At 33.6% G+C, this 17531-nt stretch overlaps 1 protein-coding gene across 3 annotated transcripts in view; it reads left to right on the forward strand.

The window, feature by feature from the left end:
• Positions 1-17531, forward strand: part of CSMD3 (CUB and Sushi multiple domains 3) — a gene marked incomplete at both ends in the record, with an annotated part of 1233164 nt that overhangs the window by 646205 nt on the left and 569428 nt on the right. For all 3 annotated transcript variants that reach the window (XM_080802411.1, XM_080802412.1, XM_080802413.1), the window contains one exon: positions 8830-8933. In XM_080802411.1, the coding sequence (XP_080658537.1) occupies positions 8830-8933 (104 nt within the window). The remainder of the gene's footprint in view (positions 1-8829; positions 8934-17531) is intronic.

Here is a 17531-nt window from a genome sequence, read left to right on the forward strand (position 1 = left end):
ACTGGTTTGGGGTAAAGTGAACCGTGGGATTTCTTCTTTTGACAGGATGACATATCAGGTATTCTGAGAGGGCCTCCAACTGAAAAACAAGAAACATATTTTTCAGTGCATTTCTGGTTTAGAAGAAAGCAAAGAAAATCCACAAGACTATGCATAGATACTGTATAAACACACATAAATAGATACACACATAATGAAAAGAACATGAACTGAAATGAAAATAGGAGATAAAATGGGAAGAAAACTTGGTTTTCCTTGGAGCAGATGGCAATAAATCTCTGTTGAGACGACTAAGACGGGGGCCTAGTCTCCTTGGATCAATAGGTGAAGAAGCTAAACTTGAAATTTAGCATTTATTTGAAACTCTCAGAGAATGTTAAAATGGCACCAGTTTGGTAGTAACTCTTGGATTCAATTAGCATAAAATGAATAAAATTATACCCAATTTAGGGCCTCAGGATTCTCAAAGCTTAAGCTCAAATAAATACGCTTTTTACTATTAAATATAGCTAAATATATAGGGAAGAAAGCTATCATGAATGAGTCACTAGAAATAACAGAGTTTTTTTGGGAAATGAGGGCATCTGAAAACCCTCCAGTATATGGTAGAATTTAGAAAGTCACATGCATGTGCAGGACAAGGCGCATGTTCAGAAAACCTGAGAAGACCTTAAGCTTTCACCACTAGCTGATCTATAAGCCTAGTGTAAGCATCAAGTGAAAGCTAAGGAGACTTGCGAATGGTCTGGCTAGGTATTAAACAAGTGTGGGGCACTGAGCCAATCCTCAAAGACTGGGGAAGGTCTTGTCATGGTCTGCATATTTGTGTTCACTCAAAATTCATGTGTTGAAATCTTAATGCCCAATATGATGATATTAGGAGGTGGGCCTTTAGGAAATACTTAAGTCCAGAGGATGAAAAAAAAAAATTTCCATTCATGAGGGAGAGTGTTCTCACCAGACACTAAATCAGTCAGCATCTTGATTATAGACTTTCCAGCCTCAAGGACTGTGATAAGTTTTTTTGTTGTTGTTTATAACTCATCCAGTTTATGGTATTTTTGTTATAGCAGCCTAAAAATACTTAAAGTGATTGCTTTTTAAGCTCCTTGTAGTTAAAAAAAAAAAAATCAATTCCAGAAAAAATATTGTAGGGACACAAGTTAAATTTTCAACAATCAAAAACAGCAAATCCTGGAGAAAGGAGAGAATCTGATTTTCAGTTACTGCATTATAATATTCAAATGTCCAGTTTCAACAACAACAGAATAATTGCAAAGCATACAAAGAAGCAGGAAAATATGAGCATTCAAAAGAACAAATTGATTTGACCAAAAAATCCCTGAAGAAAGTTCAGTCAATGAGTGTATTAAACAAAGATTTATCATGATTTTATTAATTATGCTCAAAGAATATGGACAAAGAATTGAAAGGAACCATAATAATGATATATGAATAAAATCAGAATATCAATAAGGAGATATAAATTATAAAAAGAATCCAAATAGGAATTTTGGGAACGCAAAATATAAAACTGAAGTGAAAAACTAACTAGAGAAGTTCAATAGCAGATTTGACCAGGCAGAAGACAGAATTAGTAAATTTGAACAATTTTTTTGACAATTAAAATTATCCAATCTGAAAAATAAAAGGAAAAATAATAAAAAAATAATGAAATGGGCATAAGAGATATAAACAAGTTAGTAAAAAATGTATTATGAGAATCTTATAAAGATGCAGAAGGAATATTTAAAGAAGTGATGGTCAAAAAATTCCCAAATGTGAGTAATACATGAATCTACACGTTAGAAACTCAAGAAACTCCAAGTAAACTCTAAGAGTTTCATACATGGACAAATCATAGTTAAATTGCTGAAAGATATAGACAAAGAGAATCTTGAAAGCATGAGGAAAGAAGTCACTGGTAATGTGCAAGAAATCCTAAAAATATTAACAGCTGATTTTTAATAAGAAAAACACATGGAAACCAGAAAACCATAAGATAACATATTTAAAGGATGAAAGAACAAGAATTTTTGACAGATATAAAATTCTCTCTCTCTGCCTGCCTTGCCTACTTGTGATCTCTGTCAAATAAATAAAATCTTTTAAATAAATAAAGAAATAAAGTGGAAAGAAAAGAAACTAATATTTAGAGTATATAATCAGTAGCAATAAAACAACGTAATTTAAAAATGGGTAAAAGACTTGAATAGCCAGTTCTCTGAAGAAGATACGCAAATGGCCAATAAATACATGAAAATATATTTGATATTATTAATCATTAGAGAAATGCAATCAAAACACAATAATAGAAAACTTACACCTACTGGGATGACTACAATAAAAACAAAATAAAAATAAGCAACACACCTACTAGGATGACTACAATAAAAACAAAACAAAAATCAAAAGCTTTTGAGAATGTGGAAAAACTGGAATCCTCATGTATTGCTGGTGGGAATTCAAATTTTGCAGCAACTCTGGAAAGTAATTTGGCAGTTCCTCAAAAAGTTAAACATACAGTCAGTATATGGCACAGAAATTCCAGTCCTGGGTATATACTCCAAAAAATTGAAAACAAATATTTGAACATTTTCTTGTATACCAATCTTCATAGTAGCAATATTCACAATAGGCAAAAAATACATACATCACATGTGTCTATCAACAGAGTTGTAGTTAAACAAAATGAGCTATAGACACACAATAGAATATTGTTTGGCCATGAAAAGGAATACTTTTACTACAATATGTATAAACCTCAAAGGTCTTATGCTAAGTGAAATAAATCAGACACAAGAAGACAAATAATTCTACTTACATAAAATACTTCTAATTGGCAAATTTGTAGAAATATATAGCATGTTAGAAATTACCAAGGACAAGGGAAAGGGAAAATGAGGAGTTATGGCTCAATAGTAACAAGGTTTTGGTTTGATGTATTGAAAAACTTTTGGAAACAGACAGTGGTAAGAGTTGTACAACATTATGAGCATGTGTACCAAACTGTACACTTAAAGAATGGTTAAAAGCACATATTTTCCTTTACACATATTACCATAATTTAAAAAATAGCAAAAATAGAGAAAACACAGATAATATTAGAAAAAATTATATTAGAATAATATTAGAAAAACACAGATAATATTAGAAATAGAAACAGGACAAAAGCCTAGATGTAGCATAGACTAAAAGAAAGTGAATATATGACAATAAATTTGAAAACTTTCTCAATGTTGAAATGTTTCTGATAAAAGTAAACTTATTTAAACTGACTCAAAGGAAAACAGACAAACCTGAAAGTCTGAATAATTCAAAAAGTAAAACAAACAAACAAAACAAAACAAAACAAAACAAAACCAACTCCTGCTCCCCAGAAAGAGGCTTAGATATTTTTACAGCATATTTTGAAAGTTTTTATGTATTTATTTGAAAGAGCATGAGCAGGGGGCAGAGGCAGAGGGAGAGAGAGAAGCACATTCCCTGGTGAGTAGGGAGCCTGACCCCAAGATCATGACCTGAGCTGAAGGTAGGTCCTTAATTAACTGAGCCATGCAGCTGTCCCTTACAGAATAGTTCTACCCAACTTCCAAAAAAATAAATTATTCTCGAACTTACAGAAGCTTTTCCATAATAGAAATGAAAGTATACATGTGTCAATTTATTTGATGAAAAATTTTGATACTACATCAGCAAGGAAAACCAGAGAAGAAAACTTCCTTGTCTTCATAAAGTATAATTACCTCAATAATATTCTTAATGGTGAAATATTAGAATCATTCTCTTTCTTTACATTTAATCTTGCATTTCCTTTATTTTTTAATTTAATTTAATTTTTTTTCAGTGCTCCAAAATTCATTGTTTATGCACCACACCCAGTGCTCCATGCAATATGTGTCCTCCACAATACCCACCACTAGGCTCACCCAATCCCCCATGCCCATCCCTTCCAAAACCCTCAGTTTGAGTCCACAGTCTCTCATGGCTTGTCTCCGCCTCCAATTTCCCCCATCTCACTTCTCCTCTCCGTCTCCCAATGTCCTCCATGTTATTCCTTATGTTCCACAAGTAAGTGAAACCATATAATAATTGACTCCCTTTGCTTGACTTAGCATAATCTCTTCCAGTCCCATCCATGTTGATACAAAAGTTAGGTATTCATCCTTTCTGATAGAGGCATAAACTCCATTGTATATATGAACCATATCTTTTTAATCCATTTGTCCATTGAAGGGCATCTTGGTTCTTTGTACAGTTTGGCAACAGTGGCCATTGCTGCTATGAACATTGGGGTACAGATGGCCCTTCTTTTCACTACATCTGTATCTTTGGGGTAAATACCAATTGCAGTGTCATAGGGAAACTCTATTTTTTATTTCTTAAGGAATCTCCACACTGTTTTCCAAAGTGGCTGCACCAACTTGCATTCCCACCAACAGTGTAAGAGGGTTCCCCTTTCTCCACAGCCTCTCCAACACATGTTCTTTACTGTCTTGTTATTTTGGCCATTCTAACAGGTGTAAAGTTGTATCTCAATGTGGTGATTTGAATCTCCCTGTTTCCTAATGATGATGAATATTTTTTCATGTGTCTGTTAGCCATTTGTATGTCTTGATTAGAGAAGTGCCTGTTCATGTCTTCTGCCCATTTTTTGATGTGATTATCTGTTTTGTGTGTGTTGAGTTTGAGGAGTTCTTTATAGATCTTGGATATCAGACCCTTGTCTGTAGTGTCATTTGAGAATATCTTCTCCCTTTCCATTGGTTGCCTCTTTGTTTTGTTGACTGTTTCCTTTGCTGTGCAGAAGCTTTTAATCTTGATTAAGTCACAAAAGTTTATTTTCACTTTTGTTTCCTTTGCATTTGGAGACATATCTTGAAAGAAGTTGCTGTGGCTGATGTCAAAGAGGTTACTTCTTATGTTCTCCTCAAGGGTTCTGACGGATTCCTGTTTCACATTGAGGTCTTTTATCCATTTTGAGTTTATCTTTGTGTATGGTATAAGATAATGGTCAAGTTTCATTCTTCTGCACGTAGCTGTCCAATTTCCCCAGCACCATTTATTGAAGAGACTGTCTTTTTTCCACTGTATATTTTTTTTTCCTGCTTTGCCAAAGATTGTTTGACCATAGAGCTGAGGGTCCATATCTGGGCTCTCTACTCTGTTCCACTGGTCTGTGTGTCGTTTTTGTGCCAGTACCATGCTGTCTTGGTGATCACAGCTTTGTAGTAAAGCTTGCAATCAGGCAATGTGATGCCCCCAGTTTTGTTTTTCTTTTTCAACATTTCCTTAGTAATTTAGGGTCTCTTCTGGTTCTATACAAATTTTATGATCATTTGTTCCAGGTCTTGAAAAATGCTGTGGAATTTTGATTGGGATGGCATTGAAAGTATAGATAGAGCATTTCCTTTTAAGTGAGCTACAACTTAATGAGGCTAACTATAACCTATTCCATTAAATCCCATTAACTATAACCTATTCCATTAAACCCAGAAATCCAGGTCAGTTAAGATAAAAGAAACTCAGTCAGAGAAGGACAATTATCATATGGTTTCACTCATATGCAGAATATAGAAAACAGTGCAGAGGATCATAGGGGAAGGGAAAGTAAATGCAATGGGAAGAAAACAGAGAGGGATTCAAACCATGAGAGACTCTTAATTATGGGAAATAAACTGAGGTTTGCTGGAGGGGAGGCAGGTGGGGGAATGGGGTAACAGGGTGATGTGCATTAAGGAGGGTGCATGATGTGATGAGCACTGGGTGTTATATGCAACTGATGAATTATTGAACTCTAAATTTGAAGCTAATTATGTTCTCTATATGTTGGCTAATTGAATTTAAATTTTGAAAAAAAAAAAAGGGTAAAAGAAAGGGAGAAACAAGAACAGCACCTGGGTGGCATAGTTGGTTAACCCACCTACTCTTGGTTTTGATTGAGTCCTGTGTTGGGTTCCATAGAAGTGGGCTTAAGACTCCTTGTTCCTCTGCCCCACCCTCACCACCCCTCTAGTACTCTCTATCTCTCTCTAAAATAAATAAATAGGATAGATAAGAATATAAATTGTCATTTACAGAAGATATGCTTGTTATATACAAAACTAAAAATAATTTATAAATAATAGTAGTAGGAAAGTCACCTAAATGTAAGCTCAATAAGCAAAAATAAATTTCCTGTCTATATACAAACAGTGAAAAGGTAAAAATATAAAGATATATACCATTTGAAATGACAAAAAAAAAAAAAAATAGGGCACCAGGGTGGCTGTGTCACTTCAGCTGCCAACTGCTCATTTCATCTCAGGCCATGATCTCAGGGTGGTGAGATCAAGACTTGCATCAGGCTCCACACTCAATGGGGAGTCTGCTTGGGATTCTCTCTGTTTGCCTCTTCCCCCACTCATGTGCTCTCTCTCTCATAACTAAATAAATCTTTCAAAAAATAACAAAAATAATAAAAAATGGTTTTCAAAATGTGTATAGAAAAATGGAATATCTGACTCATAAGATAGTCTTATTTTATAGCGATAACAAGCTAATTTCTATTGGCTCAGGGACACCCAAACTGATCAAAGAATGCAATCTAGAGCTCCCAAACCAACATCCTCATATACATACTCTTGAGATATGTCAGTCTGACATGCAGATCATTGGGGAAAAGAGGTCTATTTACTCAAGTAATATTGAGACAACTGCTTATTTATATTGAAGCTTTGAAAAGGGGGATCTCTGCTAGTTTACTGTTGTTGTTTATGTCTCTATTTCACACACTTTAGGAAAATCAGTTCCTCAAAAATAAAGATTTGAAGAAAATAGGTAATGCAGAAGTGTTACTTATAAAATAATTGATTAAAAGTTCACTTTAGTAAAATTAGTAATTCCTTCTTATCAAAAGATTTAAAAAAAGGAAGCAAAAAAGCAAGATATCCACTTGAAGAAGATACTGCAACTCACATAGCATGTAATGGATTAGTATTCAGAATATATGAAGCTGACCTCAACTAGTGAGTCAGACTCAGTGGTGTATTATGAATGGTGTATTATGAATGAATTACAGGTAGAACGAAGATATTGATCTTAGCTCTCTGTGATGCAAAGTAGGGCCTGGGTAAAAAATTTTCATTGCAAGCAGCCTCATCTGTTTACCTCAATGTGCCTTAAATATTATTCTTTCCTATGTGCACTATAAAGGAAACATGTTGGGAATCACTGATATAAAGAATTATGCAATCAATAACAAGCAGTCCAGGGGTGCCTGTGTGGCTCAGTTAGTTAAGAATTTAACTCATTTTTTAGGATCAGGTCATGATCTCAGTGTTGTGAGATCAGGCTCCATGTCAGGCTCCACACTGGGCATGGGACTAGCTTGGTATTCTCTCTCTCTCTCTCTTTCTCTGCCCCTCCTTCCAAAAAATAAATAAACAAGCAGTCAAGTGAAAAATAGTCAAAATACAAAGTCATGTCACAGAAAAGGAAACATAAATGACATACATATAAAAATATATACAGCTTAATTGTTAAGAAAATATAAAAGATCACTTTACACACTCTCTACATTGATAGAAATAATGAAATCTAATGTACAGAAGTTGTAAGTATTTAAACTAGCAAAATAATTTTGGAAAACCTTATGGCACAATATCATGAAATTAAATTTTTACTTGTTTTTGAGAAATTACAATTCTAAGCATATAACATAGAGATATACATTTGAACTAGAAACTGTTTAATAATGTTCATAACCATATTGTTTATAATAACAAAAAAGTAAAAACAACCTAAATCTCTAATGACAGACAATTATCAATTGAGTGTATCTATATGTAACTATCTATATGTAATATAAAACCATTAAAAAAAATCAAGAGGTGTCATAATAAAAAAAAATGTTATAAAGCTTAAAAAGCCAGAATATAAAATTAGTCATTTTTTTAGAATTTCTCTTTATATTACCAAGGTAACAAATAGCTATGAAAATTATTAGAGAGATGCCTTTTTAATTTATTCTTTACTAAAATTGGTGACCTCGGGCATTCATTTTTTTAATCTAAAATAATGAATATTATTTTATTATTAACTATTTTTTGCTCAAAGCATGATTATATATGACAGTATTTATGTAATTTCTTCCTGTACTGATTCTTAATTACATTATTATTTAATATCATATTAGGTTCCTAATTTAAGAATTATAATTTTATTAAATATGAATTTTTGCATAAATGTATAAACAATGTATGAATGCATAAGTATGTGTTAGTAAGAAATAATACTAAGTTACTTATTGTGGTGTAATTTGCTCCCAGTTTTGCTAGCATGTTATAATCATTTGAGGGATTCTGTTACCAAAGAATACACAAAAGTAAATCCAATACCTTTAAATCTGGTGATTTAGATTCAAATTTAGCTCTAATGTTTTTTTAAGCTTTACTATTTAATGGAAATAGCACACTCTGTGTTTTTCCATGTTAGTTTTATAAAAATATATGCAAATGTATGGAAAACCACTCTCCGCCTACATGTACTTTTTATAAAGACTTCTCAAAGTAGACTTGCATTAATCATGCTTCAAATAAGAGTTTCCTATAAACAGAAGCCATGCCATTTCATTGAAAAATTATTACAGAAGGTACATTAGAGCAAATAAAAATCATGAAAATTATAATAATTGGATTTTAGGTATAGTCTGACATGGTCTGCTCCCATGGTATTTATATGGATAAATACAATGAGTCTGATATGCATTTTCAATGTTTCTTTGCCCAAATTTTTATTTTTATTACATATTGCAATATAGTTGAGATGTTTGTTTCTGTTTGTTGCTAGGTCATACAGATAAATTTTGAAGAATTTGATCTGGAGATTGGCTATGATACATTGACCATTGGTGATGGAGGTGAAGTTGGAGACCCCAGGACAGTACTCCAAGTGTAAGTGCTCACCATCTCATTCTTGACTTTGCCTATCAGGTCTTTATTAAATTTAACCCTCTTTTTTCTTTCTTTCTTTTTTTTTTTTTTAGTTGGTCCCTTCCACTACTACCAACAGAAGAAGCATAGTAACTTGTTTATTATCATCAACCTACATATAGTATTTGTTAGTTCTTCTTCAGTGAGGTTTAAGGTACTGAATCCAAACAGAATTTTCTGACTCCACAGGCAGACAGAAGCCTGTCAGAAATGGAAGCTCACAGTAAAATTGCAGAGTGGCTGATTAGGGTTTATTTTGGAAAATACCCTTGCCCTTAGAGTTTAAAAATGGAAAGAAAAAAAAAAGTATAAAATGGATCCCAGGGTACTCTGATACCGGTACTGCAGACTGGCGGGTCATATTCACGTATTGGCTGTAAAATCATACCTAGCCATTGAGATCTGAAGTTTAGATTTGAAATAGATGAAGTAGAGCAACTGAGAGTTTTGATGTGGGCTGAAACAATGATCATGTATCGAAAAACAGGAAATGCTAGGAACTTATTTATTCCCCAGTCCCTGGGCTATTCATTCCAATAATCTACCTCTGATAGTGGCATGGAAAATATTTTGGCGAGACTATATTGTGTTTTCTCCTTTGAACCTCAAAAACTTAGAATTCACTTTCTCTCAGAATTCCTTTCATAGCTATTGATTTTCAGTTCAGACTTCATGAACACAATGGATTTCCCTAAACCATCAAATTGAAGTTCACACTAAGTATTTCATCTCCAGTGGGAATAAAAATTAAAGCTTCATTCTGTGAGCATTACCTTTTAGACTGTTCAATCAATAGATCTAAATTGGTCCCCCTAGTGAGAATGTGGGAAGGCTAGGAAAGAGAAGAAAAAAAAAAAAACACTATGTTTTAAACACCCTAAGACTGTGAGAGTAGCAAGTGTGTATGCACATATACACATTATTCAGATCCAGACCTTATTATAATGATATGGATCTAATTTTTCTTATAAAACTCAAAATAAGAAAAAATAGCATAATACCTTTACAACTTTTAGATATTGAGAGAAAAAAGAACTTTTTTTTAAAAACAGCCATACATCTAAAGAAAAATTAATTCTTCCTTAATCAAGAGACGCTCTGTCTAAATCCAGAACACTGCTCTGGGCACTGTGTGTGTGTCGGGGGGGTGCGTTATGCCTTGTTTCCCACCCCACCCCCCATAATGCCCTTCCCACCTTCACACAGTGCCACCACTATCTCTCACCACACTCCTCCGTTTTCTACATACCTACCATCCCCATTTGACCTCAGTTGCAAAAAGAAAAAAAAATTATTAGTGGTTTTGCTGCTCACTTCAAAATTTAAATTGTCAAGTGCATATGATGCCCTTATTTCATTTTATATTGGAAGACAGGGATGGGGAGATTTTTAAATTAATTTTTAAAATCCTGTCTTGAATGGATGAAATCAAATAGTGGATGAAGTGAGAAGCATGGGATAATTAAGTGAAAAAAAAAAAAAAGGCTTACCGTTGATTTTTTGAAGAAGATTATCCCCAAATTAGCTGGACAACAAAAGACCCTATAGAGAACAAATGTATGGGTGGGTAGTGCCTTTATAAACCAAATAAATAGTCAAATGGAAATAGTTGTATGTCACAGACTAACATGAGTTTCCTTCTGTTGCTGGTAGGAAAAAGAAGAAAAAGTTATATATATATATTTTTCCTTCTTCTCATATTCCTCTTGTTATACTGTCCTTTTTTTTTTTTTTTAAATATATTTGACAGAGAGAAATCACAACTAGGCAGAGAGAGAGGAGGAAGCAGGCTCCCTGGGGAGCAGAGAGCCCGATGTGGGTCTTGACCCCAGGACCCTGAGATCATGACCCAAGCCGAAGGCAGAGGCTTTAACCCACTGAGTCACCCAGGCGCACCATACTGTCCCTTTTTTTGTGTAGTCATTCTACTTTGTTGTTATATTTCCCTCACTCTGAGAAGTTATATTAATTTTGAAAAGTTTATGTGGTTCCCATTTTTTGTCCATATTCCTCTATCTGTAACCAGAAAGTGTTTCTCAAACTTGCTTTACTCCCTGAGAAACAAAATTGCACTTCTCTGAGAATATAACCTTTTTCCTGAGTAAGGATGACTGAAACAGAACTTAGGTAGCACCTACTCCTGGAGGTGTTCGAATAAAAGCCGGCTGACTCACTAACAGAGATTTTACAGTGCTAGAATTAGATCAGAAGTTCCTTTGAACTCTAAGATTCTGTAATAATAGAACTTAACTGGATTTGTATCCACCAGAGAAGCTGATCTAAATTTGAGTGAATCTGAAGCATATTTCTCAAGGTTAACTTTTCCAATTTTAGGACCGCCCATTTGGGCATTTGCAGGGCCCAGAGTAGGAAAGCAAATAAATGCAAACTCATGTATCATATATCTAAATATTAGAAGTTATATATGAAAGCTACATGTCATCAAATATAGCATGTTCCATTCTCCTACCTTGACAAATGCACTTTCATGATGACCTGAAAAGACAAGTTTGCATTTAGAATTCTAGGAATTGTGTGGTTTCCTTATGGGGACATGAAGTCATGGGGCAAATGTGTTCCTAGCCCCAGCCTACAGCTGCCACCCACTCTCACCAACCTCAGCTCCATCCTTCACCAAGCTGTGGACTTCCCAGCCTAAACATTTAAAGTCCCCATGCCCCCCCTGCAAGTAGTGTCCACTGCCCAAGGGTACACATGTGGGTCCTATGTCCTGGCCCTGGAAATATGCATGTGGAAAGGAGGCTCATGTGGATCCGGGTAGCAGGCAAATCCAGGGTACCGGCTGCTAGTGAGTTGTAGGACAGTACTTCTCAAACAAACTGTAAAATAGATTTGTTTTCATTTCCAATCCATCTTAAACTGATACTTTTGTAAAGGAAAGGGAAAATAAATTCCTAGAAAAATGAAATAAAAACATATGTGAATACAATCCCATTATTTTTATATTATGAAATTCACCACACACAATTGCTCTCAAATTACTCTAGAAGTTTGAAAGACTTACTCCGTATTCCTGTACTGATGGCACTATGGGCTGGAAACTAGCCTAGGATCTGGAAGAAGTGAGGGAGGGAGGCAGGTACCAGCAGATACATCAACTCCCTGGGGGACAGTTAAGGAAAGGTCAGAGGGAGACCCTCCATGGGGAAGAGATTAGGAAAGGGGTCCTCTTGCTCAAGTTTAAAAGCAATATTACATATGTGGCATGATTAATTGTCAAGAATTTTTAAATTTTGAAACCCCAGTTGAAAAGAATTTATTTTAAATGATGCTCTTCTAACAGGTAAAACTAGTCTCCATCTAGACACCTTAGTTAGCAATGTTTATTAATCTATGAATTCCTTTTTGATTTTTAAGTTTGATTTGTATGCTAGTAAGTAAATTTTGGCACCAAAACTATTTTCATAAATAAATTCATTTTAAGAGATTTGATAGCTAAAAGTAAAAAAATAGAGTAAAAAAAACATAAAAAGGCATGCATCTAATAGAAAACTATGTAATATCATATTTCAAATTATTTTATAAGAGGATGAATTCAGCTTATATTAATTTTATAAGTTCTCATTAATAAACACAGAACACATCACTTTGGTAAGTATTCAGTCAGATATGAAACATACCAACCTATTTTGTTTAGGTCATAGGATTAAATTAAGCATTAGAAATATGTAGTGTTTTTGTTTCTCATTTTCTTTTAATATTTAAGTTCTAAAAAGTAAAGTCAATTGTCATATTCTATTCCATAAAAAATATATATAAATCATAAAGTCACAACATGTTCAATAGTTAAAATAATCCTCCATAAAAAGACTAATCATGAAAGGTTTTTAAAAACCATTCTTGTAATTACTTTCTCTGAAGTACAAAGCATTTAGTTTTTGCAATACAGTAACTTAAAAATAATTTAAGTATGCTACGTCTCTTTACCTTGAGACTTTGGCCCCAAAGAAATATGATGAAGTTATCAGCAATGAAATTATTAAGTAATAGAGAATGCATTATAATTGGACACCGTATGTAATACGAAGTTCTCCATATAGTTTTATCATATGAAAATTCCTAAAATACTGCAAACTCAAGTTGCAAACCTAAATTCACAATTCAGAGATGTGTTGCTTCTGCCGTTTGCTGTCTCATAATCAGATTGCCCATTTATACTCTTGTCTCTGCTTCTTATTCATTTTCTCTCCATTGGAATTACTTGGAGGGCATTTTTTTCTTTTGTGAAATAGCATTTTTTATTCCTGAAAACTGCATGGAATTATAGTGACAAGTGTCAAAAGATCTCAGAATATGAACTTAGCTGATAAAAATCAGGTAATTGATTTAAACAATCATGCTATTATCTTTTAAAGGCTGTTAAAATAACATTAAATTTCTCCAGATTGTTTTCCATGTGCTTTTTTCACACTTATGTGTAAATTTACCTGTTAGTGAAAATGGATGTAATAAATTTGAGAGAACTACAAGTGATGATAATGCAGTTACTGGCATTGAATTCACCTCCAACCCTCATTTCGTCTGCATAAAAAAGGAGAGGATGTTGATTATTTGTCCAACCTTCTTGTAGCATCAGAGGAAGATGGTTAGGCATTTGATCAAGCATGTGATTCTCTTTGTTTTCTTGCCTTTTCTCTCACATGCTTTGCTGTTTCCTTATTGAATTCATGGTGACACTGTTAAGATTAATTAGGTGAAAACTTGCAAAATAAAAGACGAGGTGAAAAGAAAAAAAAGTCTTCTACTCCTAGGTTACCTCTGGAAGTTTTATGAATATGCACTGATATTGATTGGATGACATTGTATTTGAACTAGTATCTTAAGGGGAGAAATGTTGTTTTGGGTATCTAAACATAGCTAATTCTCTTACTTTGAAATTCTAATTTCTCCTATAAAATCAATGTACAGTGTAAAATTTCCTTCTCAGTTATAAGTTGATAATGGCTAGCAATACCCCTCCCTGGGAACTCTCTGTCTCTCTCTCTCTTTTTTTTTAAATTTTAAATACACCCACACTTTTGTTAATATAGTTTTTAAATAAATATTATAGTTATTTTAATATTTTAATAAATATATTAGCTTTTTTAGATAAGATAGCTTTGTTATAGATTATTGTTATTTTTCTCAGCTCATTGGTCTTTATGTTTTGACAAGCTACTTTGTCCAAGGTTTTTTTTGTGTGTGTGTTTTTTGTGTGTTTTTTTTTTTTAAACTACTCAGAGATTCACTCTGTAAAAATCTAGGCTCCACTCTTCTTGGTATCAGACCACTACACATGATATTTGCCTTGAGCAAACTCTTCTACGTCCAGGGAATTGTACCTTCCCAAATTTGCTTTTGTATTTCCCTCTCTTAATAATGAAAAAAGCTAAATACCAAAAGCACCATGGGCTAATGAAAGAAGGGAATATACTAAATATAGCAATGAGGTAATATATTTTTTTAAGAGAATGCTGACCACAGTATAAATAAAAAGTGCTTAGAAAATTGACCAGTGAACAAAATTCTGCATCCCTTATCTTAGAGTTATTAAAAACAAGGGGAAAAAAAAAAAAACAAAACCAACCTCTTCTTATTGCTCTTTACTCTGCTTTGTACTCTACTCGCCCTCCTCCACCACGCACACATACTCGCTCACTCACTCACTCACTCACACATGCTCACCATCATTTTAAGTTCCTTGAGAACAGTAACTATCTTTTACTCATCCTGGGTTTCCCAAAATACCTAACACAGAGCCTGTGTTAACACTGCTAGGTATTGCATGAATTATAGTGGGAGAGGCAAAGTTACTCTGCATCGAGACATTTACTGAGACATGTGAACAGAGAAGGTATCTTTGCAAACATTGGCAAGGACATACTGTGCAGACATGCCTTAGTTCACTTGGGCTGCTGTCACAAAAATACCATAGATGTGGTGGTTTATCAGCAACAGAAATTTATTTCTTACAGTTCTGAAAGTTGGAAGTCCAAGATCACAGTACCAGACACACATTATTTAGTCCTGTGGAGAAGATTTAATGCATACTCATGAAAATGACTTGCTGTTGGGCAATAGTAAATATATGCCCTTGGAATTTAAGAATTATTTAGGCCACAATATAAAAATAGTCTCTGTGACATGTTGATTTCTAGCAGCAAATTACTAAATATAGAGATAGCTTACTTTTATGGTCCTTCATCCTTTCTTCATTGTGGTTGTAGCTACATCTTTCTATTATGAAAACATGGACAATTTTACTAAAGAAAAAGTCAGTTTGCTATTGTTTGCTTTGGTTTGTGTATTTATTTTTGCATGGATTGAATTGTCTAAAATTAAAAAAAAAGTCTAGTTAATGTTTCTCCCCTTTTAATCAGGAATATTTGTACTATGGTAGGCATTTCAAAAGTGGTTGTAAAAAAATGAAACGAAATATAAAAAGGGTATCTAAATCAGCTGGATTTCCTCCCACTAATAGCCAATATTAAAGACTGCCCCTTACTAGAGTGCTAAAAGTATAAATGAAGGATGGCACACATAGCTGAACACAAAGATATATGTGCTGAGGTCTTCGTCTTCACATTCTCTTTCCTAAAAACAAATATTGATACAGAAATATTGTGTATGAAGTGAGAACTGTGAGAGATACCCTCATACACCTTACACTTTTGAATTAGCCAATAAGAACTTCTGAAACTTAAATCCACGAATGAAATAAATGTCACAATTATGGATTACTGAGTTACCTAAATGAGCTAACATTTATGTAGTTCTGTTATTATTAGGACTCCATGTATTATTATTTTCAAAGAAATATATTATTATTCCAATATGTTGATCCACTTTTTTCCTTTTTATTTTTCTCAGGTTTATTGAGATATAACTGACAAAGAAAAGTGTTAAATATTAAAGGCATATACTTGATGATTTGATATATATATGTGTGTGTGTATATATATATATGTGTGTGTGTATATACATATATACATATATATGTGTGTGTGTATATATATGTGTGTGTGTATATACATATATACATATATATGTGTGTGTGTATATATATATATAGTGAAAGGATTTTCCTCATTTAATTCATCCTTCCATCACTTCACATATCTAACTTTTCTTTTTTTTTTTTGATGAGAACATTTAAGTTCTATTCTTAGCAAATTTCAATTATACAAGACAAAAATAGAACATTATCAACCATAGTAACCATGTTGCACATTAGATCTCAGAACTTATTTTGTAACTGAAAATCATACCCTTTCGCCAACCTCTATTTCCCCTGCTTCCCAACACCTGCCAGACATTTTTCTGCTCTCTGTTTTTATCAGTTTGACTTTTTTAAAAAAAGATTTCACATGTAAGTGAAACCTTGTGTATCACATGTAAGCGATACATATACATGTAAGATATAGTATTTGTCTTTTTCTGTCTGGTTTTCTTTTTCAGTTAGCATAAGGCCCTCCAGTTTCATTCTTGTTGTTGCAAATGATAGGATTTCCTTCTTTTTAAAGGCTGAATGATATTCCACTGTATAATATGCCACGTTTTCTTGATTCATTCATTGGCTAATAGACACTTTCTACATCTTGGCTGTTGTGGATAATGCTGCAGTGAACATGGGAGTACAGATATCTCTTGGAGATAGTGATTTCATTTCCTTTGAATATATACCTGGAAGTGGGATTGCTGTTACTTGGTAGTTCTATTTTTAATTTCTTGAAAAGTCTTCATACTGTTTTTTAGTGACTGTACCAGTTTACCTTCCCACCAGTGGTATATAAGAGTTTCTTTTTCTCCACATCCTCACCAAGATGTGTTACTTTTTGTCTTTTTGATAATAACCATCCTAATGCATATGAGGCAACACCGCTTTCTGATGTCACCCAGCTGGTGGTATTTCAAGGTTACTATTGTTTTCTTTTTTTTTTTTTTATCTAATGTTTTGCAGCCATGATCATACTTAGTGAATTTTATGCATCCAAAATGAACATATAAACCATCCTTGATAGTACTACACTAGAAGAATAAATATTAAATATATTTCCATAAAAAGCAAATATTACACACATGTACGCTACAAAAAATATTTTGGAATGTAGGAAAATAGCTATTATCTGTAATGGAAGCACCCATATGCCTAGAGTGATTATAAAGAAAATCAAACATTGATCCTAATAGAAATTTTATAGTTTCCATCCTTCATTTCATATTGTATTTGAGTGCTTCAGAAATATTTCTGAGTGTACTTATTTAGGGCTTTTACACTTTTATTCTAGCATGAAGGGGCAAACTAGGAAAATTAGAATGTGTTCTGAACTCTGGGGTTATTCAGCCTATTACCAAACATGTATTGAAGAAGTTTCTCTTTTTAATTTATAGCTAACAGGTTCAAAAATACACATTAAAAGCACACTAAAACTGGAGCACCTGGATGGCTCAGTCAGTTAGCATCCAAATCTTCAAATCTTGATTTCACCTCAGGTCATGATCTTAGGGTCATGAGATCAAGCCCTGCACTGGGCTCTGTGCTGGACATGGATCCTGCTT

Source organism: Martes martes (genome assembly GCF_963455335.1).
Source record: "Martes martes genome assembly, chromosome: 4".
Lineage (NCBI taxonomy): Eukaryota > Metazoa > Chordata > Mammalia > Carnivora > Mustelidae > Martes > Martes martes.